The 26,396-nt window shown below is 50.6% G+C and overlaps 1 protein-coding gene across 2 annotated transcripts in view; it reads right to left on the reverse strand.

Moving 5' to 3' along the window:
- The window catches only part of svep1 (sushi, von Willebrand factor type A, EGF and pentraxin domain containing 1), a 225,117-nt gene that overhangs the window by 66,975 nt on the left and 131,746 nt on the right, over positions 1 to 26,396 (reverse strand). For both annotated transcript variants that reach the window (XM_048527619.2, XM_048527618.2), the window contains exons 28-33: positions 8,887 to 9,011; positions 6,684 to 6,807; positions 6,304 to 6,474; positions 4,612 to 4,785; positions 3,513 to 3,632; positions 1,528 to 1,704 (exon numbers count right to left, since the gene is read on the reverse strand). In XM_048527619.2, coding sequence (XP_048383576.1) covers positions 1,528 to 1,704; positions 3,513 to 3,632; positions 4,612 to 4,785; positions 6,304 to 6,474; positions 6,684 to 6,807; positions 8,887 to 9,011 — 891 coding nt within the window. The remainder of the gene's footprint in view (positions 1 to 1,527; positions 1,705 to 3,512; positions 3,633 to 4,611; positions 4,786 to 6,303; positions 6,475 to 6,683; positions 6,808 to 8,886; positions 9,012 to 26,396) is intronic.

Below are 26,396 nucleotides of genomic sequence, written 5' to 3' on the forward strand. Positions count from 1 at the left end.
TGTTGAGTTTATTACTCTGTTTTATATCTGATCATGAACTTTTGGAAGATTTCTATTCTTCTGAAATGTAAACACCTGCACATTTACATAGATTTGAGATTTTGGGCAAGATATGGAGAGGGAATGTGAGAAAGATCCTTGTTTAATGCAGCGAATGGTCGTAACATGGAGCTCTATAGTATGAAGATGGTAGAAGTGGAGACATCCATGGTTGCAAAATGAAATTAGATGAGCAATTGTGGGAAAAGTACTTGCAGGACATGCAGATGCATTGGGAGAGTGGGACTGACTGGACTACTCTATTTGCTTACACAATATGCATTCATCTTGCTTTGTGTGTACACACCTTATGACTCAGTTTGTAAATTGTACAACTCATTACAGTATCTCCCTGGAGGCAAGCAAATTGCAACATATGGCATCTTACAGCACAGAAGTAGGCCATTCAGCCCATTGCACAGAATCTTTGAAAAATTCTACTCCCACCACCTTTCTTTAGATTGGGCCTACTGGGTTTGTTACAAATGGCATGAAACTAACATTAAGTCATTTTCAGGTGAACTGAGTGTCTGTTGTTTGGCACATTTTAATAACCATTTTCATTAATTACCCATTAAAATGATCAATTTATTGCATTGGAATTAACTTTACCAAAACTCATGTTTAAACTTCATCTTTCTGAAAGTTGCTTACTAGCCCAACGCCTCCCCCCACAACCTGCCTAAACAAGGGAGAAATTGAAATGTGGATGCCCCCAGCCCAAGCAGAAAGTTTGGACAAACCTGTTTTAGAGAGAATTTGCATAAAATAAGGAATAACAGCTTCAGTAACCCAGAGTCTGCCTTGAAAGCAAACATTGACTTGACTATGTGACCGCGATGTGCTGTTCAACTTCCTCATAAATGGACTTGAGAGGCACAATCGTGGGGGAGAAAATGGGCAAGTAATCACCAAGTACTTTCCATATAAATTCCAGCACTTACTACCAGTCAACACCAAAGTTAACCGACAGGAATTTCAACCCTTTCAATGTTGGGTTTTCCTTGCTCAGAATAAAGTACTCTCACCATTCACTGAATTGCATACAACTTACAGCTCAGAAATAAAGGTAATTTGGTCCAACTAACTGATGTTAGGTTCCACCCTTCCTAGTTCATCTCTACAAATCACTGTACTCATTTCTCCCTTGTGTATTTATCCAATTTCCTTTAAATGAATCTATATTGTTCACCTTAGACATTCCCTATGGCATGAAGTTCGATATTCTATTCACTGTCTCAGTAAAAAGTTTCTCCTAAATTTCTTAATGGATTTATTAAAGATGATTTCACACTGGCAACCATGAGAGCTGGGCAGTCCCCTCAAGGGAAGAACTCCTATTATGTCAAACCCCTTCATAATTTTAAATATTTCAATCAGATCGCCACCTGCCAGGCTCTCAGTTCTGGCATTAATCTTGTAAATCACTTCTTTTGCCCTCTTTTCCAATGTCTTTCACGTCAACAGGTCGTGACTCTGGTTACACACCTTGGCAATGAGGCACTGTATCACTCCACACACCATCCTCTAGACATGTGATAGTCTTAGTGCCATTCAGTTGGTATCCTTCCTCACAAGAAAAGGTCACCTGACTTCCAACAAAGTGCACATCACCCTGAGCCAATCCATGAGCAGGTCTCCCAGGATCTTTACAACTAATTGGATCTGAGGAAGTGTGAAAGAAAGAAATTAAGGCATTTATACACTGAATCACATTCAATTTACAGTACAGAAATATGCTATTCAGCCTAAATGATTCCTGCTGGTATGCATGCACCACACAACCCTCAGATGAAGGGTCTAGGCCCGAAACGTCAGCTTTTGTGCTCCTGAGATGCTGCTTGGCCTGCTGTGTTCATCCAGCCTCACATTGTATTACCTCAGTCCACTACCCACTTCCTTGCACTCAAACAACATTTCCTTCTATTCCTTTTTCATTCTGTACTTACTTAGCTTCCCTTAAATGTATCATTGCTATTCACCTCATTCAGTTCTGTGGTATATTGTGTTTGCACTGCATGCTGAATGAAGAGGTTTCTATATGGTATTAAATTTTCATACAGATTCAGGAAATCAATGCAAATTGAATAATAAATAACTTTTCAGCTTATTGTTTGGCCCTTTTGAAAAAAAATCATTAATTCTATTACAGCATTTCAGCAAGTGTACAAATTCTTCATAATTATTCCATTTCTCCACGCAGGCCAAATTCCTATTTCAATAACTAACAAAAGTTGTACAGCAATAAATAGTTTACTCAGTTTTCCTGGCTGTTGATTGTAAGGAGAATCCTTTTAAGAAAATAAAATGATCTTCACTTCATGACTATTGGTCAAATCAGAAATAGTAAGCTGTTTCTAATAATGTAATTTGCATTCTAATAATGTATAACACAGAGATTGGGAATTAAATCGCCATCAGGTAAAATTGGATTTTGATAAAGTAAGCAAAGATGTTGCCGTATTGCCAAAAAAAACCTAACTAGTTCAGTAGTTTCTTTCAGGGAAGAGAACCCACCATTCTCCCCTACCTTATCTAGTGATAATGGGCATGTCCATCATGGGCCTCCTGCAGTGCCACAATGATGCCACCCGAAGGTTGTAGGAACAGCAACTCATATTCCGCTTGGGAACCCTGCAGCCCAATGGTATCAATGTGGACTTCACCAGCTTCAAAATCTCCCCTTCCCCCACCGCATCCCAAAACCAGTCCAGTTCGTCCCCTCCCACCACTGCACCACACAACCAGCCCAGCTCTTCCCCCCCCACCCACTGCATCCCAAAACCAGTCCAACCTGTCTCTGCCTCCCTAACCTGTTCTTCCTCTCACCCATCCCTTCCTCCCACTCCAAGCCGCACCTCCATCTCCTACCTACTAACCTCATCCCACCTCCTTGACCTGCCGTCTTCCCTGGACTGACCTATCCCCTCCCTACCTCCCCACCTATACTCTCCTCTCCACCTATCTTCTTTTCTCTCCATCTTCGGTCCACCTCCCCCTCTCTCCCTATTTATTCCAGAACCCTCACCCCATCCCCCTCTCTGATGAAGGGTCTAGGCCCGAAACGTCAGCTTTTGTGCTCCTGAGATGCTGCTTGGCCTGCTGTGTTCATCCAGCCTCACATTTCGTTATCCCCTACCTTATCTAGATTGGATTACATGTGACTCCAATCCCACTAATACAACTAACTTGTAGTATCTTCAAATTGATTTGGGATGGGCAATAAATGTGGCTTGCTAGCCTATTGTATGTGCACACTGCCTTTAAGCCAGTTCGTCTTTAAGGACTCCATGTGCTGAGCGCGTACAATGTTGAAAGTCTGCCTGCAGGTTAGACTGCTGTGAGTTTGCAAACTGCACACACTGTCATAAGGTGGTCTATTGTTTTAAATAATCTAATTCACAGAGTTAATCGATTCCTTGAGAGATCAATTATTAGACCATTATCATCAAACACGATCGCAGCAATTGTACCGGTGCAGTTTTTTCCATCTCCAGTATACGGTGGCCTGCAGGTGCAAGTGTAGGACCCAACAGTATTGATGCATTCAGACCTCGTGTCACAATCTGACCCTAATGCGCATTCATCAAGATCTGAAACAACAGATAACAATGACTTTTAATGAATGAGAGCGAGTGTATTATTAGTACGATATGCATTGGGCATGATAACGCAGGAAACAATAAAAGTATAAATACCGTGACATGAAAAATAACCTGTAATGTGGAAATCTCAAAAAGAGGCTTGGAATTGTTCAAAAGAAAATTCCAATGTACATGTATCATTTTAATCTAGATGTCCCCTTCAAAGCTGCTGCATTATATTTAGGAGTCAGTGTCTAAAATTGTACATCATGGGCCTTATTTCAATATTAATCTAAGACCTGCACTCAACTCAGGCAGCCACTAGCAATCCATTTTTAAAAAGTCCCTCATGAATTTATCGACCCTAATATCTTTGCTGATTGGGTGAAATTTATTCCCTGTTCAATAGGATTAATGGTGCTGCAATTTTAAGAAGAATTTACTGTAGGCAAATAAAGGCCAGCGTAAACTGCAGCACAAACATTAATGTATCCCCATAATCTTACTGCATTATGACTCAGCAAGTTGCGTTTTCACCTTTGACTCAGAAGTTAATGACTTCATAGTTCCAAATCAGGGAGTGAATGAACTGATTATAACACAGCCACTCCCAATGCAGCAATGAGGCAGTGCTGCATTTTTCAAGGGGCCTTGCAGATGAGATGCTAAACTGAGGCCTCATTTGCTGACCCAGATGGAGTTCTCTCATTGTGTTCTGCGCCAAAATTTATCCTACAGTCAAACATCACTAAAACAGATGTTCCAGTAACCATCATGTTGCAGTCTGTAGGATCTTGCTGTACATAAATTAGCTGCTGCATTTACTTCATCACACTTCAGAAGTGTAAAGTGCTTTGGGACACCCTGCAGTTTTGAAAGATAATCTCGAAATACAAATCTCTCTTTCAAATAAAACATGTTAAATTTAGCTCAGGTCCTTGGTGTCAACTGTTAAATCTTTTGAGGTATGTTTTCTTCATCAACTCACCAAGGCAGACAGGCACAACACCAGTCCAATGTCCATCATCGGCACAAAAGAGTTTGTAATCCCCCAGCAGGTAATAACCGTTGTTACACAGGTAGGAGGTAGCAGTGCCAAAGAGGTAGTCTTCAGCAACAAAGCTCCCATTGTCCAGGAAAGGAGGCATGCCACAGTTGATTCCTGAAAATCACACACAAAATTGTAGGAACAGGAATTTGCTGTGTCTCTTCTACAGAAACTGTAATCCAAAATCAAAGACTAAACACAAATCAGAAACTTCCAGGAGTCTAAAGGCATGAAGGCTGGGAAGAAATGTTTATATTTCAGTTCAGATAATATCCACCACGCATTAAACGTCCTTGATTTGAAGAAGTGGGGGAGGGAAGCGATTCTTCTGAGTGTCCTTGTCAATATTTACTCCCTATCAATATCTCAAAAAAGCAGATTACCTGGGAATTGTTACATTGCTGTCTGTTATCGGCAAATTGGCTGCTATTTTCACAGCCGTGATGACCAAAGAAAAGTAAACAGAGGCCAAACGCCACAAAATGAGATTTGATATTTCAATAATTAATAAACCATTGTACAATAATTTCCAGGCAATGTTATATACTTGAATTTCATGATATTGCTTGTACCACTGTCATTTTCCAAAGATGCTGACTCATGATGACAATGTTGTTTCACAGATTGCAGTCTCCCTCTAGTGCCTGGTCAATGTTACCATTCTTTATGTGTCAGCCTTGACTATATTATAAACTATTTCTTTTTGTCTCGGTCTTAGTAGTGATTTTAGACAATGACCACTTTCCAGCAGGGGCCAATGGGCAGAAATCCAGATAGCAGAGGTTAATTCCAACCTCCTTAGCAAGACCCTCAATGAGTGGTCTGGATGGTTGGGTTTGGAGGTGAATGCCTGTAACGTGTATCTTTGCAAACAAAGTTTACAAAGTTGGAACAACTTGGCTCCAGATCTTTCCTTTGCTTGGTTGTTAAGAGTATATCAAATCCTGTTTTCAAGTCAGTAGATTGTGCGTGCAAGTTCCCCTTTAGAGACTGCCCTGAGTCTTCTAGGCTGAGAATAAGGTGCTTATTATCAATTTTCTCTGATACTTATGAGTACAATTAAAACTGACATTCCCTTTCGAATTCCTGTAGGGTGACTGAACTGTTGGAAGTGCCAGCTTTTGAATGAGGTGCTTACTCACCGCCCCAAAAGCCTTTAGGCAGATGTAGAAGACAGCGCTATTTTGAAGATCAGGGGATTTTCTCACCCAATATTCATTCCAAAACAAGCATCACAGAAAATAGATCATATGATCACTATCGTATTTCCCCTTGTGGGAGTCGCTGTGCGCAATCTGAATGCCAACTTTCCTACATTACAACAGTGACCACGCTTCAAAGAATGTTTCATTGACCGCAAAATACCTTGTGGCCTCCTCAGATTGTGAAAGGCACTATAGAAATTCAAGTGAGAGGAGATAGCAAGAACTGCAGATGCTGGAGTTAGAGACAGCACAGGGTGGAGCTGGAGGAACACAGCAGGCCAGGCATCATCAGAGGAGTAGGAACGAAGAAGGGTCCTGACTAGAAACGTCAACTTTCGATCTTATTCTGTCTGAATTCTACACATACAGGTACTGTATTTCCCATGTGAGTCAATGCTGTTCCTGTTATCATCACACGATAACTTACTTTCACAGTAGGGGATTGGATAGCTCCAAGCTCCAAGGTTTTGACAATGTTGCACACTGTCTCCAACAAGGTGGTAACCTAACTCACAAGACAGTTCAACTCTTGATCCCGGCTTCCTGTCAGAGCTGGACACTACGAGACTGGGCTGGGATCCATCCAACTTGGGACAATCTGAATTTAAATAAAACACAAGTCAATGCAATAAATCCTTTGCTACTTGTCTTATCTGCAAGGCGATGGAAATGTTATATATCGGGGTTAGTTAGTTATCGATGAACTTATCAGTTGGAAGAAGCTAGAAATGAGGTGGAGTGGACCAATTAGTGATTTTTTAGTAATTGTGGTCGTCCGTGTAATTATATTAGTAAGAAAATAATTACCAGCACAGAAAATACTCCTGGAATTTTTCTTCACTCTTCCAACAATTCCTGACAGAAAATCAGGCCAAGCCAACACATTCCCTTTTTGAAGGTCATCAGGACAGGCTGTGGCCAGGAACTTAATCTGAAAATGAGAGAACAGTTTACTTTAAATTCTTCACAGGATGTGGCATCGTTGGCTATAGGCCAGCATTTGTTGCCCAATCCTAATTGCTACTGAGAAGGAATAAAACTCTCCTTCATTTTATTTGGTTTTATTCGGTTACTTTCACCTGGTTAGCTGACTTCCTGTTTAGTTGCCTCCTTCAGTGTCACAACGACGCCACCCAAAAACTGGAAGAGCAGCACCTCATATTCTGCCTTGGGAGCCGACAACCCAATGGTCTCGATGTGGACTTTACTAGTTTCAAAATCTTCCCAGCCCCAGCCTCATCCCATGACCAACCCTCCCTTTCATCCCCGCTTCCTTGACCTGACACAACGTGCCCATCTTCCCTCCCAACTATCTGCTCCTCCCACCGCACTGACCAATCCTCACCACTGCCTACATACACTCACCTATCTCTGAGTCACCTACCTTCCCCAGCCCTACCCCTCCTCTCTGTATTTCAGTGCTCCCTTCCCCCTCCACCATTTCTGAAGGCAGGGTCCTGACCTGAAATGTCACCTTTCCCGCTCCTCTGATACAGCTTGGCCTGTTGCGTTCCTCCAACTCCACACTGTGTTATCTCTTATTTATAGCGGATAAAGCTTTGTTTAAAAGTTTAAGTCCACCAGTAACAACACTTTGAATCCTACCTTAAGAATTTCAGCACATTCTTATCTAGATGTGGTCTCTTGAGGGTCTAAGTATGAGAGGACAACTCTTTGAAAGAGGGTCCCTGATTTACAAAAGATTGTGCTTATGAACACAAACCCACAGAGGGATGTGATTATAAAGATCCAATGTATAAATGTTTCCTGTACTTGCGAACACCTATTTTGCATTGTGTTCTGACTTGTGTGCTAATTGACTTGCAAGCGGACTCAAGAATGGAACCCATTTGCAACCCAGGGACTGCCTTGATTTACTTATAAATATTTACTGTAAGAATTCTCAATCACATTATAATAATGAATACTGTACTTGCAGAATATCAAAGATGATTATGACAACCATTCTCCTTCACATCCGTACACAATGTTTAAATCCAACTTAAAAAATCTTGGAGATTCAGTCAAATCGACTTAAAGAAAAAATATTCACAATCCAATATACTTCCTTTACATTGTCTTGTCTGAATCTTTATGGGAAGTTTTAGTGGTTAAGTCAACCCTGTTGTACCCTAAAGTGCTGCAGCTCTGTCTTGTGTCTCCTTTATGCATGGATGTTGCCTTATAATTTGTGTCCATGGTCGTAAGAGACAGACTGTTTTGATCACTATATCTCCACAAAAACAAGTCTTATCCACTTTGCTTATTATGATTCCTTCATGAATTTGTATGGTTGAACTAATCCACCTATTGGGCTTGACACAGGTCTTTGTCAGCCTTTGAAGGCCCCTCAAAGTTCGGTACTTATTGACACCAATTTAAATGCTATATTTAGTGCATTTTATTGAAAACAATTTTGATTTATATAGTTACAACCTTAATTTATGCCATAATTTGATCAATTCCTTTACAGTATCATGTATACTTTGCTATATATTCAAGGGAAAAAAAAGATAATGTCAGCCTGTGATCTATGCCAAATTGTACCCTATATTACCCTGTAACAGAGGCAATATTATCATCCGGGTTACATACGGCCTTCTCTGTGACCTTTCATTTCATAATCTATATCAGTCTTCATGCGCCTCTTCCTATCCCCTTTTTGTGTCACCTTCTCAGCATATTCCTATGTTCCTCCTACGGTTATCAAGTTTATGGTGTTCTCCTCAGTGTCCAACCCAATATTTATCCCTCAAACAATATCACCAAAATAGATTGCCTTGTCATTTTTGTATTGCTAATGGATGTATGCTGTGTACAAATCAGCTGCTGCCTTTCCTAACAGACAGCAGTGATTACATTTCAAATGTGCATTGCTGGTTGTAAAGCATTTATTTGCAATTTAAGGAGGGTGTGAAGGGTGCAATATAAATGCAAGTCTTTCTTTCAAATGTGGTGATGAGTTAGGGTATGTTAGAGAGCAATGCCAAGCATACAAGATTGTTCTTACCTGCTCTAGTGTAAGGACATAATCCCATATGTTTAACTGGCTCAAGGAACCCACAAAAGACTCTGCAGGATTAAACCCTTCGCCTCTCTGATCCTGCTCCTGGCCAAGCACCAGCACGCCACCACCTTCAGAGATGCAAAGAGAGCACATCAGATATCTGGACAGCAGCTGATAGTTGCCAATTCCATTTGGGCACATTCTCGGAATTTTAATCATATGCCCTCCCACACCAGCCAGTCTAACAACCTTTTCCTTCCCACATCTAATTTGCTTTAAATTTACAAATCGGTTAATAAAAATGCAACGGGCTTATGGCTGGTTCTGTGTACTTGCAGTGACTCCTACAGTGCCTGCAGAATCCAGGGCTATTCTGGAGGGCTCGCAATCAGATAATCAACTGCCAACAGAGCCACCGACACTCAGCACAGACACCAACGCTCAACACGGCCACCAACGCTCAACAGGGACACCAACACTCAACACAGCCACAAACGCTCAACACGGCCACCAACGCTCAACACAGACACTAACGCTCAAAACGGCCACCAACACTCAACACGGCCACCAACGCTCAACGCGGCCACCAACGCTCAAAACGGCCACCGACACTCAACACGGCCACCAACGCTCAACGCGGCCACCAACGCTCAAAACGGACACCGACACTCAACACGGCCACCGACACTCAACACGGCCACCAACGCTCAACACGGACACCAACGCTCAACACAGCCACCAACGCTCAACACGGCCACCAACGCTCAACGCGACCACCAACGCTCAACACGGACACCAACGCTCAACACGGACACCAACGCTCAACACAGATTCCAACGCTCAACACGGACACCAACGCTCAACACGGCCTCCAACGCTCAACACGGCCACCAACGCTCAACACGGACACCAACGCTCAACATGGCCTCCAACGCTCAACACGGCCACCAACACTCAACACGGACACCAACGCTCAACACGGACACCAACGCTCAACATGGCCACCAACGCTCAACACGGCCACCAACGCTCAACACGGGCACCAACGCTCAACATGGCCACCAACGCTCAACACGGCCACCAACGCTCAACACGGACACCAACACTCAACACGGACACCAACGCTCAACACGACCACCAACGCTCAACACGGACACCAACGCTCAACACAGCCACCAACGCTCAACACGGCCACCAACGCTCAACACGGCCACCAACACTCAACACGGACACCAACACTCAACATGGACACCAACGCTCAACACGGCCTCCAACGCTCAACACGGCCACCAACGCTCAACACGGACACCAACGCTCAACACGGCCTCCAACGCTCAACACGGCCACCAACGCTCAACACGGACACCAACACTCAACACGGACAGCAACACTCAACACGGCCACCCACGCCCAACACAGCCACCAATACTCAACATGGCCACTGACAATCAACACGGCCACCAACACTCAAAACGGACACCAACATTCAACAGAGCCACGCACGCTCAACACGGCCAGCAACACGGCCACTGACGCGCAACACGGCCACCGACACTCAATATGGCCACCGACACTCAACAGGGCCACCGACGGTGAATACGGCCACCGACACTCAACACGGCCACTGACACTCAACACGGACACCAACACTTAGCACAGCCACCGACGCGCAACACGGCCACCGACACTCAATATGGCCACCGACGCTCAACAGGGCCACTGACGCTCAACAGGGCCACCGACACTCAACACAACAACGACACTCAACACGGACACCAATGCTCAACATAGCCACCAACACTCAACACGGACGACAACATTTAACACAGACACCAACGCTCAGCAGGGACACCGACACTTAACACGGACACCAACACTCAATATGGCCACCAGCTCTCAATATGGCCACCAATGCCCAACACGGACACCAACACTCAACACAGCCAACAACACTCAACATGGACACCAACATTCAACACGGACACCAATACTCAACATGGACACCAACGCTCAAGACGGCCACCCACGCTCAACACGGCCACCGACACTCAACACGGACACGAACGCTCAACACGGCCACCAACGCTCAACACGGCCACCAACGCTCAACACGGACACCAACGCTCAACAGGAACACCAACGCTCAACACGGGCACCAATATTCAACACGGCCACAACGCTCAACATGGCCACCAACACTCAACACGGACACCAACGCTCAACATGGCTACCAACGATCAACATGGACACCAACGCTCAAAACAGCCACCAACACTCAACACGGACAACAACATTCATAACAGACACCGACGCTTAACACGGCCACTAACACTCAACACGGACACCCACGCTCAACACGGCCACCGACACTCATCATAGCCACCAACACTCAACACGGATGACAACATTTAACACTGACACCAACGCTCAACATGGACACCAACACTCAACACGGACACCAATACTCAACATGGACACCAACGCTCAAGACGGCCACCTACGCTCAACTCGGCCACCAACGCTCAACACGGACACCAACGCTCAAAATGGACGCCAACACTCAACACGGACACCAACGCTCAACACGGACACCAATACTCAACATGGACACCAACGCTCAAGACGGCCACCTACGCTCAACTCGGCCACCAACGCTCAACACAGACACCAACACTCAAAATGGACACCAACATTCAACACAGCCACCAACACTCAACACGGACACCGACAGTTAACACGGACACCAACACTCAACATGGCCACCAACGCTCAACACAGACACCAACACTCAAAATGGACACGAGCATTCAACACGGCCACCAACACTCAACACGGCCAACAACGCTCAACATGGGCACCAACGCTCAACACGGCCAACAACGCTCAACATGGACACCGACGCTCAACACGGCCACCAACGCTCAACACGGGCACCAACGCTCAACACGGCCACCAACACTCAACACGGCCAACAATGCTCAAAACGGACACCAACTCTGCACACAGCCTCCAACGCTCAACACGGCCACCAACGCTCAACACGGGCACCAACGCTCAACACGGCCACCAACGCTCAACACGGCCAACAATGCTCAAAACGGACACCAACTCAGTACACAGCCACCAACGCTCAACACGGACCCAACGCTCAACTCGGCCACCAACGCACAACATGGACACCAACGCTCAACACGGCCACCAACGCTCAACACGGGCACCAACGCTCAACACGGCCAACAATGCTCAACACGGCCACCAACGCTCAACACGGCCAACAATGCTCAAAACGGACACCAACTCTGCACACAGCCTCCAACACTCAACACGGCCACCAACGCTCAACACGGCCACCAACGCTCAACACGGCCACCGACACTCAACACGGACAACAACACTTAACACAGCCGCCGACGCTCAACAGGGCCACCGACGCTCAACACGGCCACTGACACTCAACACGGACAACAACACACAACACGAACAGCAACACTCAACGCGGCCACCGACACTCAACACGGACACCAACACTCAATGCGGCCACCAACACTCAATGCGGCCACCAACACTCAACACAGACGACAACATTCAGCACAGACATCAACGCTCAACACGGACACCAACGCTCAACATGGACAACAACACTCAACGCGGCCACCAACACTCAACACAGACGACAACATTCAGCACAGACATCAACGCTCAACATGGACACCAACGCTCAACAGGGACACCAACGCTCAACATGGACACCAACACTCAACAGGGACACCAACACTCAACACGGACACCAACGCTCAACATGGCCACCAACGCTCAACACGGCCACCAACGCTCAACACGGGCACCAACGCTCAACTCGGCCACCAACGCTCAACATGGACACCAACGCTCAACACGGCCACCAACGCTCAAATGGGCACCAACGCTCAACACGGCCACCAACGCTCAACACGGCCAACAATGCTCAAAACGGACACCAACTCTGCACACAGCCTCCAACGCTCAACACGGCCCCCAACGCTCAGCACGGGCACCAACGCTCAACACGGCCACCAACGCTCAACACGGCCAACAATGCTCAAAACGGACACCAACTCAGTACACAGCCACCAACGCTCAACATGGACCCAACGCTCAACTCGGCCACCAACGCACAACATGGACACCAACGCTCAACACGGCCAACAATGCTCAAAACGGACACCAACTCAGTACACAGCCACCAACGCTCAACACGGACCCAACGCTCAACTCGGCCACCAACGCACAACATGGACACCAACGCTCAACACGGCCACCAACGCTCAACACGGGCACCAACGCTCAACACGGCCAACAATGCTCAACACGGCCACCAACGCTCAACACGGCCAACAATGCTCAAAACGGACACCAACTCTGCACACAGCCTCCAACACTCAACACGGCCACCAACGCTCAACACGGCCACCAACGCTCAACACGGCCACCGACACTCAACACGGACAACAACACTTAACACAGCCGCCGACGCTCAACAGGGCCACCGACGCTCAACACGGCCACTGACACTCAACACGGACAACAACACACAACACGAACAGCAACACTCAACGCGGCCACCGACACTCAACACGGACACCAACACTCAATGCGGCCACCAACACTCAATGCGGCCACCAACACTCAACACAGACGACAACATTCAGCACAGACATCAACGCTCAACACGGACACCAACGCTCAACATGGACAACAACACTCAACGCGGCCACCAACACTCAACACAGACGACAACATTCAGCACAGACATCAACGCTCAACATGGACACCAACGCTCAACAGGGACACCAACGCTCAACATGGACACCAACACTCAACACGGACACCAACGCTCTACATGGACACCAACACTCAACAGGGACACCAACACTCAACACGGACACCAACGCTCAACATGGCCACCAACGCTCAACACGGCCACCAACGCTCAACACGGGCACCAACGCTCAACTCGGCCACCAACGCTCAACATGGACACCAACGCTCAACACGGCCACCAACGCTCAAATGGGCACCAACGCTCAACACGGCCACCAACGCTCAACACGGCCAACAATGCTCAAAACGGACACCAACTCTGCACACAGCCTCCAACGCTCAACACGGCCCCCAACGCTCAGCACGGGCACCAACGCTCAACACAGCCACCAACGCTCAACACGGCCAACAATGCTCAAAACGGACACCAACTCAGTACACAGCCACCAACGCTCAACATGGACCCAACGCTCAACTCGGCCACCAACGCACAACATGGACACCAACGCTCAACACGGCCACCAACGCTCAACACGGGCACCAACGCTCAACACGGCCAACAACGCTCAACACGGCCACCAACGCTCAACACGGCCAACAATGCTCAAAACGGACACCAACTCTGCACACAGCCTCCAACACTCAACACGGCCACCAACGCTCAACACGGCCACCAACGCTCAACACGGCCACCAACGCTCAACACGGCCTCCGACACTCAACACGGACAACAACACTTAACACAGCCGCCGACGCTCAACAGGGCCACCGACGCTCAACACGGCCACTGACACTCAACACGGACAACAACACACAACACGAACAGCAACACTCAACGCGGCCACCGACACTCAACACAGACGACAACATTCAGCACAGACATCAACGCTCAACACGGACACCAACGCTCAACATGGACAACAACACTCAACGCGGCCACCAACACTCAACACAGACGACAACATTCAGCACAGACATCAACGCTCAACATGGACACCAACGCTCAACAGGGACACCAACGCTCAACATGGACACCAACACTCAACACGGACACCAACGCTCAACACGGCCACCAACGCTCAACACGGGCACCAACGCTCAACTCGGCCACCAACGCTCAACACGGGCACCAACGCTCAACTCGGCCACCAACGCTCAACATGGACACCAACACTCAACACGGACACCAACGCTCTACATGGACACCAACACTCAACAGGGACACCAACACTCAACACGGACACCAACGCTCAACATGGCCACCAACGCTCAACACGGCCACCAACGCTCAACACGGGCACCAACGCTCAACTCGGCCACCAACGCTCAACATGGACACCAACGCTCAACACGGCCACCAACGCTCAAATGGGCACCAACACTCAACACAGACGACAACATTCAGCACAGACATCAACGCTCAACACGGACACCAACGCTCAACATGGACAACAACACTCAACGCGGCCACAAATACTCAACACAGACGACAACATTCAGCACAGACAACAACGCTCAACATGGACACCAACGCTCAACAGGGACACCAACGCTCAACATGGACACCAACACTCAACACGGACACCAACGCTCTACATGGACACCAACACTCAACAGGGACACCAACACTCAACACGGACACCAACGCTCAACATGGCCACCAACGCTCAAAACGGCCACCAACGCTCAACACGGACGACAACATTCAACACAGACACTGACGCTTAACACGGCCACTAACACTCAACATGGCCACCCACGCTCAACAGAGCCACCAACGCTCAACACGGACACCAACGCTCAACATGGACACCAACTCTGTACACAGCCACCAACGCTCAACACGGACACCAACGCTCAACATGGACACCAACGCTCAACACGGGCACCAACGCTCAACACGGCCACCGACGCTCAACACGGCCACCGACACTCAACACGGACACCAACACTCAACACGGCCACCAACACTTAGCACAGCCACCGACGCTGAACAGGGCCACCGACGCTCAACATGGACAACAACACACAACACGGACAGCAACACTCAACGCGGCCACCAACACTCAACACAGACGACAACATTCAACACAGACATCAACGCTCAACACGGACACCAACGCTCAACATGGACAACAACACTCAACGCGGCCACCAACACTCAACACTGACGACAACATTCAGCACAGACATCAACGCTCAACATGGACACCAATGCTCAACACGGACGACAACATTCAACACAGACACCGACGCTTAACACGGCCACTAACACTCAACACGGCCACCCACGCTCAACACGGACACCAAAGCTCAACATGGACACCAACTCTGTACACAGCCACCAACGCTCAACACGGCCACCAACGCTCAACACGGCCACCAACGCTCAACACGGGCACCAACGCTCAACATGGCCACAGACACTCAACACGGCCACCAACATTTAGCACAGCCACCGACGCTGAACAGGGCCACCGACGCTCAACACGGCCACTGACACTTAACACGGACAACAACACACAACACGGACAGCAATACTCAACGCGGCCACCAACACTCAACACAGACGACAACACTCAACACAGACGACAACATTCAACACAGACATCAACGCTCAACACGGACACCAACGCTCAACAGGGACACCAACACTCAACACGGCCACCAACGCTCAACATGGACACCAACGCTCAACACGGACACCAACGCTCAACACAGACACCAACACTCAACACGGTCACCAATGCTCAACAGGGACACCAACACTCAACACGGCCACCAACGCTCAACATGGACACCAACGCTCAACACGGACACCAACTCTGCACACAGCCACCAACGCTCAACACGGACAACAACACACAACACGAACAGCAACACTCAACGCGGCCACCGACACTCAACACAGGCACCAACACTCAACGCGGCCACCAACGCTCAACACGGACACCAACGCTCAACACAGCCACCAATGCTCAACATAGCCACCAACACTCAACACGGACGACAACATTTAACACAGACACCAACGCTCAGCAGGGACACCGACACTTAACATGGACACCAACACTCAATATGGCCACCAGCTCTCAATATGGCCACCAATGCCCAACACGGACACCAACACTCAACACAGCCAACAACACTCAACATGGACACCAACATTCAACACGGACACCAATACTCAACATGGACACCAACGCTCAAGACGGCCACCCACGCTCAACACGGCCACCGACACTCAACACGGACACGAACGCTCAACACGGCCACCAACGCTCAACACGGCCACCAACGCTCAACACGGACACCAACGCTCAACAGGAACACCAACGCTCAACACGGGCACCAATATTCAACACGGCCACAACGCTCAACATGGCCACCAACACTCAACACGGACACCAACGCTCAACATGGCTACCAACGATCAACATGGACACCAACGCTCAAAACAGCCACCAACACTCAACACGGACAACAACATTCATAACAGACACCGACGCTTAACACGGCCACTAACACTCAACACGGACACCCACGCTCAACACGGCCACCGACACTCATCATAGCCACCAACACTCAACACGGATGACAACATTTAACACTGACACCAACGCTCAACATGGACACCAACACTCAACACGGACACCAATACTCAACATGGACACCAACGCTCAAGACGGCCACCTACGCTCAACTCGGCCACCAACGCTCAACACGGACACCAACGCTCAAAATGGACGCCAACACTCAACACGGACACCAACGCTCAACACGGACACCAATACTCAACCTGGACACCAACGCTCAAGACGGCCACCTACGCTCAACTCGGCCACCAACGCTCAACACAGACACCAACACTCAAAATGGACACCAACATTCAACACAGCCACCAACACTCAACACGGACACCGACAGTTAACACGGACACCAACACTCAACATGGCCACCAACGCTCAACACAGACACCAACACTCAAAATGGACACGAGCATTCAACACGGCCACCAACACTCAACACGGCCAACAACGCTCAACATGGGCACCAACGCTCAACACGGCCAACAACGCTCAACATGGACACCGACGCTCAACACGGCCACCAACGCTCAACACGGGCACCAACGCTCAACACGGCCACCAACGCTCAACACGGCCAACAATGCTCAAAACGGACACCAACTCTGCACACAGCCTCCAACGCTCAACACGGCCACCAACGCTCAACACGGGCACCAACGCTCAACACGGCCACCAACGCTCAACACGGCCAACAATGCTCAAAACGGACACCAACTCAGTACACAGCCACCAACGCTCAACACGGACCCAACGCTCAACTCGGCCACCAACGCACAACATGGACACCAACGCTCAACACGGCCACCAACGCTCAACACGGGCACCAACGCTCAACACGGCCAACAATGCTCAACACGGCCACCAACGCTCAACACGGCCAACAATGCTCAAAACGGACACCAACTCTGCACACAGCCTCCAACACTCAACACGGCCACCAACGCTCAACACGGCCACCAACGCTCAACACGGCCACCGACACTCAACACGGACAACAACACTTAACACAGCCGCCGACGCTCAACAGGGCCACCGACGCTCAACACGGCCACTGACACTCAACACGGACAACAACACACAACACGAACAGCAACACTCAACGCGGCCACCGACACTCAACACGGACACCAACACTCAATGCGGCCACCAACACTCAACACAGACGACAACATTCAGCACAGACATCAACGCTCAACACGGACACCAACGCTCAACATGGACAACAACACTCAACGCGGCCACCAACACTCAACACAGACGACAACATTCAGCACAGACATCAACGCTCAACATGGACACCAACGCTCAACAGGGACACCAACGCTCAACATGGACACCAACACTCAACACGGACACCAACGCTCTACATGGACACCAACACTCAACAGGGACACCAACACTCAACACGGACACCAACGCTCAACATGGCCACCAACGCTCAACACGGCCACCAACGCTCAACACGGGCACCAACGCTCAACTCGGCCACCAACGCTCAACATGGACACCAACGCTCAACACGGCCACCAACGCTCAAATGGGCACCAACGCTCAACACGGCCACCAACGCTCAACACGGCCAACAATGCTCAAAACGGACACCAACTCTGCACACAGCCTCCAACGCTCAACACGGCCACCAACGCTCAGCACGGGCACCAACGCTCAACACGGCCACCAACGCTCAACACGGCCAACAATGCTCAAAACGGACACCAACTCAGTACACAGCCACCAACGCTCAACATGGACCCAACGCTCAACTCGGCCACCAACGCACAACATGGACACCAACGCTCAACACGGCCACCAACGCTCAACACGGGCACCAACGCTCAACACGGCCAACAACGCTCAACACGGCCACCAACGCTCAACACGGCCAACAATGCTCAAAACGGACACCAACTCTGCACACAGCCTCCAACACTCAACACGGCCACCAACGCTCAACACGGCCACCAACGCTCAACACGGCCACCGACACTCAACACGGACAACAACACTTAACACAGCCGCCGACGCTCAACAGGGCCACCGACGCTCAACACGGCCACTGACACTCAACACGGACAACAACACACAACACGAACAGCAACACTCAACGCGGCCACCGACACTCAACACGGACACCAACACTCAATGCGGCCACCAACACTCAACACAGACGACAACATTCAGCACAGACATCAACGCTCAACACGGACACCAACGCTCAACATGGACAACAACACTCAACGCGGCCACCAACACTCAACACAGACGACAACATTCAGCACAGACATCAACGCTCAACATGGACACCAACGCTCAACAGGGACACCAACGCTCAACATGGACACCAACACTCAACACGGACACCAACGCTCAACACGGCCACCAACGCTCAACACGGGCACCAACGCTCAACTCGGCCACCAACGCTCAACACGGGCACCAACGCTCAACTCGGCCACCAACGCTCAACATGGACACCAACACTCAACACGGACACCAACGCTCTACATGGACACCAACACTCAACAGGGACACCAACACTCAACACGGACACCAACGCTCAACATGGCCACCAACGCTCAACACGGCCACCAACGCTCAACACGGGCACCAACGCTCAACTCGGCCACCAACGCTCAACATGGACACCAACGCTCAACACGGCCACCAACGCTCAAATGGGCACCAACACTCAACACAGACGACAACATTCAGCACAGACATCAACGCTCAACATGGACACCAACGCTCAACATGGACAACAACACTCAACGCGGCCACAAATACTCAACACAGACGACAACATTCAGCACAGACAACAACGCTCAACATGGACACCAACGCTCAACAGGGACACCAACGCTCAACATGGACACCAACACTCAACACGGACACCAACGCTCTACATGGACACCAACACTCAACAGGGACACCAACACTCAACACGGACACCAACGCTCAACATGGCCACCAACGCTCAAAACGGCCACCAACGCTCAACACGGACGACAACATTCAACACAGACACTGACGCTTAACACGGCCACTAACACTCAACATGGCCACCCACGCTCAACAGAGCCACCAACGCTCAACACGGACACCAACGCTCAACATGGACACCAACTCTGTACACAGCCACCAACGCTCAACACGGACACCAACGCTCAACATGGACACCAACGCTCAACACGGGCACCAACGCTCAACACGGCCACCGACACTCAACACGGCCACCGACACTCAACACGGACACCAACACTCAACACGGCCACCAACACTTAGCACAGCCACCGACGCTGAACAGGGCCACCGACGCTTAACATGGACAACAACACACAACACGGACAGCAACACTCAACGCGGCCACCAACACTCAACACAGACGACAACATTCAACACAGACATCAACGCTCAACACGGACACCAACGCTCAACATGGACAACAACACTCAACGCGGCCACCAACACTCAACACAGACGACAACATTCAGCACAGACATCAACGCTCAACATGGACACCAATGCTCAACACGGACGACAACATTCAACACAGACACCGACGCTTAACACGGCCACTAACACTCAACACGGCCACCCACGCTCAACACGGACACCAAAGCTCAACATGGACACCAACTCTGTACACAGCCACCAACGCTCAACACGGACACCAACGCTCAACACGGCCACCAACGCTCAACACGGGCACCAACGCTCAACATGGCCACAGACACTCAACACGGCCACCAACATTTAGCACAGCCACCGACGCTGAACAGGGCCACCGACGCTCAACACGGCCACTGACACTTAACACGGACAACAACACACAACACGGACAGCAATACTCAACGCGGCCACCAACACTCAACACAGACGACAACACTCAACACAGACGACAACATTCAACACAGACATCAACGCTCAACACGGACACCAACGCTCAACAGGGACACCAACACTCAACACGGCCACCAACGCTCAACATGGACACCAACGCTCAACACAGACACCAACACTCAACACGGTCACCAATGCTCAACAGGGACACCAACACTCAACACGGCCACCAACGCTCAACATGGACACCAACGCTCAACACGGACACCAACTCTGCACACAGCCACCAACGCTCAACACGGACAACAACACACAACACGAACAGCAACACTCAACGCGGCCACCGACACTCAACACAGGCACCAACACTCAACGCGGCCACCAACGCTCAACACGGACACCAACGCTCAACACAGCCACCAAAACTCAACATGGACACCAACACTCAACACGGACACCAACGCTCAACACGGACACCAACGCTCAACATGGCCGCCAACGCTCAACACGGACACCAACACTCAACATGGCCACCAACACTCAACACGGACACCAACGCTCAACATGGCCACCAAAACTCAACATGGACACCAACGCTCAACACGGTCACCAACTCTGTACACAGCCACCAACGCTCAACACGGACCCAACGCTCAACTCGGCCACCAACGCTCAACATGGACACCAACGCTCAACACGGCCACCAACGCTCAACACGGGCACCAACGCTCAACACGGCCAACAACGCTCAACACGGACACCAACGCTCAAGACGGCCACCCACGCTCAACACGGCCACCAACGCTCAACACGGACACCAACGCTCAACACGGACACCAACTCTGCACACAGCCACCAACGCTCAACACGGACACCAACACTCAACATGGACACCAACTCTGCACACAGCCACCAACGCTCAACACAGCCACCAACGCTCAACATGGACACCAACTCTGCACACAGCCACCAACGCTCAACACGGCCACCAACACTCAACATGGACACCAACTCTGCACACAGCCACCAACGCTCAACACAGCCACCAACGCTCAACATGGACACCAACTCTGCACACAGCCACCAACGCTCAACACGGACACCAACGCTCAACACGGACACCAACACTCAACACGGACACCAATGCTCAACACAGACACCAACATTCAACACAGACACAAACGCACAACACGGCCACCAATGCTCAACATGGACATCATCGCTCAACATGGACACCAACTCTGCACACAGCCACCAACGCTCAACACAGCCACCAACGCTCAACATGGACACCAACTCTGCACACAGCCACCAACGCTCAACACGGACACCAAGACTCAACACGGACACCAACATTCAACACAGACACAAACGCACAACACAGCCACCAACGCTCAACACGGACACCAACGCTCAACACGGCCACCAACGCTCAACACGGACACCAACGCTCAACACGGCCACCAACACTCAACACGGGCCCAACGCTCAACTCGGCCACCAACGCTCAACATGGACACCAACGCTCAACACGGCCACCAACGCTCAACATGGACACCAACGCTCAACACGGCCACCAACGTTCAACACGGACCCAACGCTCAACTCGGCCACCAACGCTCAACATGGACACCAACGCTCAACACGGCCACCAACGCTCAACACGGGCACCAACGCTCAACACGGCCACCAACGCTCAACACGGCCAACAATGCTCAAAACGGACACCAACTCTGCACACAGCCTCCAACGCTCAACACGGCCACCAACGCTCAGCACGGGCACCAACGCTCAACACGGCCACCAACGCTCAACACGGCCAACAATGCTCAAAACGGACACCAACTCAGTACACAGCCACCAACGCTCAACATGGACCCAACGCTCAACTCGGCCACCAACGCACAACATGGACACCAACGCTCAACACGGCCACCAACGCTCAACACGGGCACCAACGCTCAACACGGCCAACAACGCTCAACACGGCCACCAACGCTCAACACGGCCAACAATGCTCAAAACGGACACCAACTCTGCACACAGCCTCCAACACTCAACACGGCCACCAACGCTCAACACGGCCACCAACGCTCAACACGGCCACCGACACTCAACACGGACAACAACACTTAACACAGCCGCCGACGCTCAACAGGGCCACCGACGCTCAACACGGCCACCGACACTCAACACGGACAACAACACTTAACACAGCCGCCGACGCTCAACAGGGCCACCGACGCTCAACACGGCCACTGACACTCAACACGGACAACAACACACAACACGAACAGCAACACTCAACGCGGCCACCGACACTCAAAACGGACACCAACACTCAATGCGGCCACCAACACTCAACACAGACGACAACATTCAGCACAGACAACAACGCTCAACATGGACACCAACGCTCAACATGGACACCAACGCTCAACAGGGACACCAACGCTCAACATGGACACCAACACTCAACACGGACACCAACGCTCTACATGGACACCAACACTCAACAGGGACACCAACACTCAACACGGACACCAACGCTCAACATGGCCACCAACGCTCAAAACGGCCACCAACGCTCAACACGGACGACAACATTCAACACAGACACTGACGCTTAATACGGCCACTAACACTCAACATGGCCACCCACGCTCAACAGAGCCACCAACGCTCAACACGGACACCAACGCTCAACATGGACACCAACTCTGTACACAGCCACCAACGCTCAACACGGACACCAACGCTCAACATGGACACCAACGCTCAACACGGGCACCAACGCTCAACACGGCCACCGACACTCAACACGGCCACCGACACTCAACACGGACACCAACACTCAACACGGCCACCAACACTTAGCACAGCCACCGACGCTGAACAGGGCCACCGACGCTCAACATGGACAACAACACACAACACGGACAGCAACACTCAACGCGGCCACCAACACTCAACACAGACGACAACATTCAACACAGACATCAACGCTCAACACGGACACCAACGCTCAACATGGACAACAACACTCAACGCGGCCACCAACACTCAACACAGACGACAACATTCAGCACAGACATCAACGCTCAACATGGACACCAATGCTCAACACGGACGACAACATTCAACACAGACACCGACGCTTAACACGGCCACTAACACTCAACACGGCCACCCACGCTCAACACGGACACCAAAGCTCAACATGGACACCAACTCTGTACACAGCCACCAACGCTCAACACGGACACCAACGCTCAACACGGCCACCAACGCTCAACACGGGCACCAACGCTCAACATGGCCACAGACACTCAACACGGCCACCAACATTTAGCACAGCCACCGACGCTGAACAGGGCCACCGACGCTCAACACGGCCACTGACACTTAACACGGACAACAACACACAACACGGACAGCAATACTCAACGCGGCCACCAACACTCAACACAGACGACAACACTCAACACAGACGACAACATTCAACACAGACATCAACGCTCAACACGGACACCAACGCTCAACAGGGACACCAACACTCAACACGGCCACCAACGCTCAACATGGACACCAACGCTCAACACGGACACCAACGCTCAACACAGACCCCAACACTCAACACGGGCACCAATGCTCAACAGGGACACCAACACTCAACACGGCCACCAACGCTCAACATGGACACCAACGCTCAACACGGACACCAACTCTGCACACAGCCACCAAGGCTCAACACGGACAACAACACACAACACGAACAGCAACACTCAACGCGGCCACCGACACTCAACACAGGCACCAACACTCAACGCGGCCACCAACGCTCAACACGGACACTAACGCTCAACACAGCCACCAAAACTCAACATGGACACCAACACTCAACACGGACACCAACGCTCAACACGGACACCAACGCTCAACATGGCCACCAACGCTCAACACGGACACCAACACTCAACATGGCCACCAACACTCAACACGGACACCAACGCTCAACATGGCCACCAATGCTCAACACGGACACCAACGCTCAACACGGTCACCAACTCTGCACACAGCCACCAACGCTCAACACGGACCCAACGCTCAACTCAGCCACCAACGCTCAACATGGACACCAACGCTCAACACGGCCACCAACGCTCAACACGGGCACCAACGCTCAACACGGCCAACAACGCTCAACACGGACACCAACGCTCAAGACGGCCACCCACGCTCAACACGGCCACCAACGCTCAACACGGACACCAACGCTCAACACGGACACCAACTCTGCACACAGCCACCAACGCTCAACACGGACACCAACACTCAACATGGACACCAACTCTGCACACAGCCACCAACGCTCAACACAGCCACCAACGCTCAACATGGACACCAACTCTGCACACAGCCACCAACGCTCAACACGGCCACCAACACTCAACATGGACACCAACTCTGCACACAGCCACCAACGCTCAACACGGCCACCAACGCTCAACATGGACACCAACTCTGCACACAGCCACCAACGCTCAACACGGACACCAACGCTCAACACGGACACCAACACTCAACACGGACACCAATGCTCAACACAGACACCAACATTCAACACAGACACAAACGCACAACACGGCCACCAATGCTCAACATGGACATCATCGCTCAACATGGACACCAACTCTGCACACAGCCACCAACGCTCAACACAGCCACCAACGCTCAACATGGACACCAACTCTGCACACAGCCACCAACGCTCAACACGGACACCAAGACTCAACACGGACACCAACATTCAACACAGACACAAACGCACAACACAGCCACCAATGCTCAACACGGACACCAACGCTCAACACGGCCACCAACGCTCAACACGGACACCAACGCTCAACACGGCCACCAACACTCAACACGGACCCAACGCTCAACTCGGCCACCAACGCTCAACATGGACACCAACGCTCAACACGGCCAACAACGCTCAACATGGACACCAACGCTCAACACGGCCACCAACGTTCAACACGGACCCAACGCTCAACTCGGCCACCAACGCTCAACATGGACACCAACGCTCAACACGGCCACCAACACTCAACACGGGCACCAACGCTCAACACGGCCACCAACGCTCAACACGGCCACCCACGCTCAACACGGCCACCGACACTCAACACGGACACCCACGCACAACACGGACACCGACACTCATCATAGCCACCAACACTCAACACGGATGACAACATTTAACACTGACACCAACGC

This window comes from Stegostoma tigrinum, chromosome 3 (genome assembly GCF_030684315.1).
Source record: "Stegostoma tigrinum isolate sSteTig4 chromosome 3, sSteTig4.hap1, whole genome shotgun sequence".
In the NCBI taxonomy this organism is placed as follows: domain Eukaryota; kingdom Metazoa; phylum Chordata; class Chondrichthyes; order Orectolobiformes; family Stegostomatidae; genus Stegostoma; species Stegostoma tigrinum.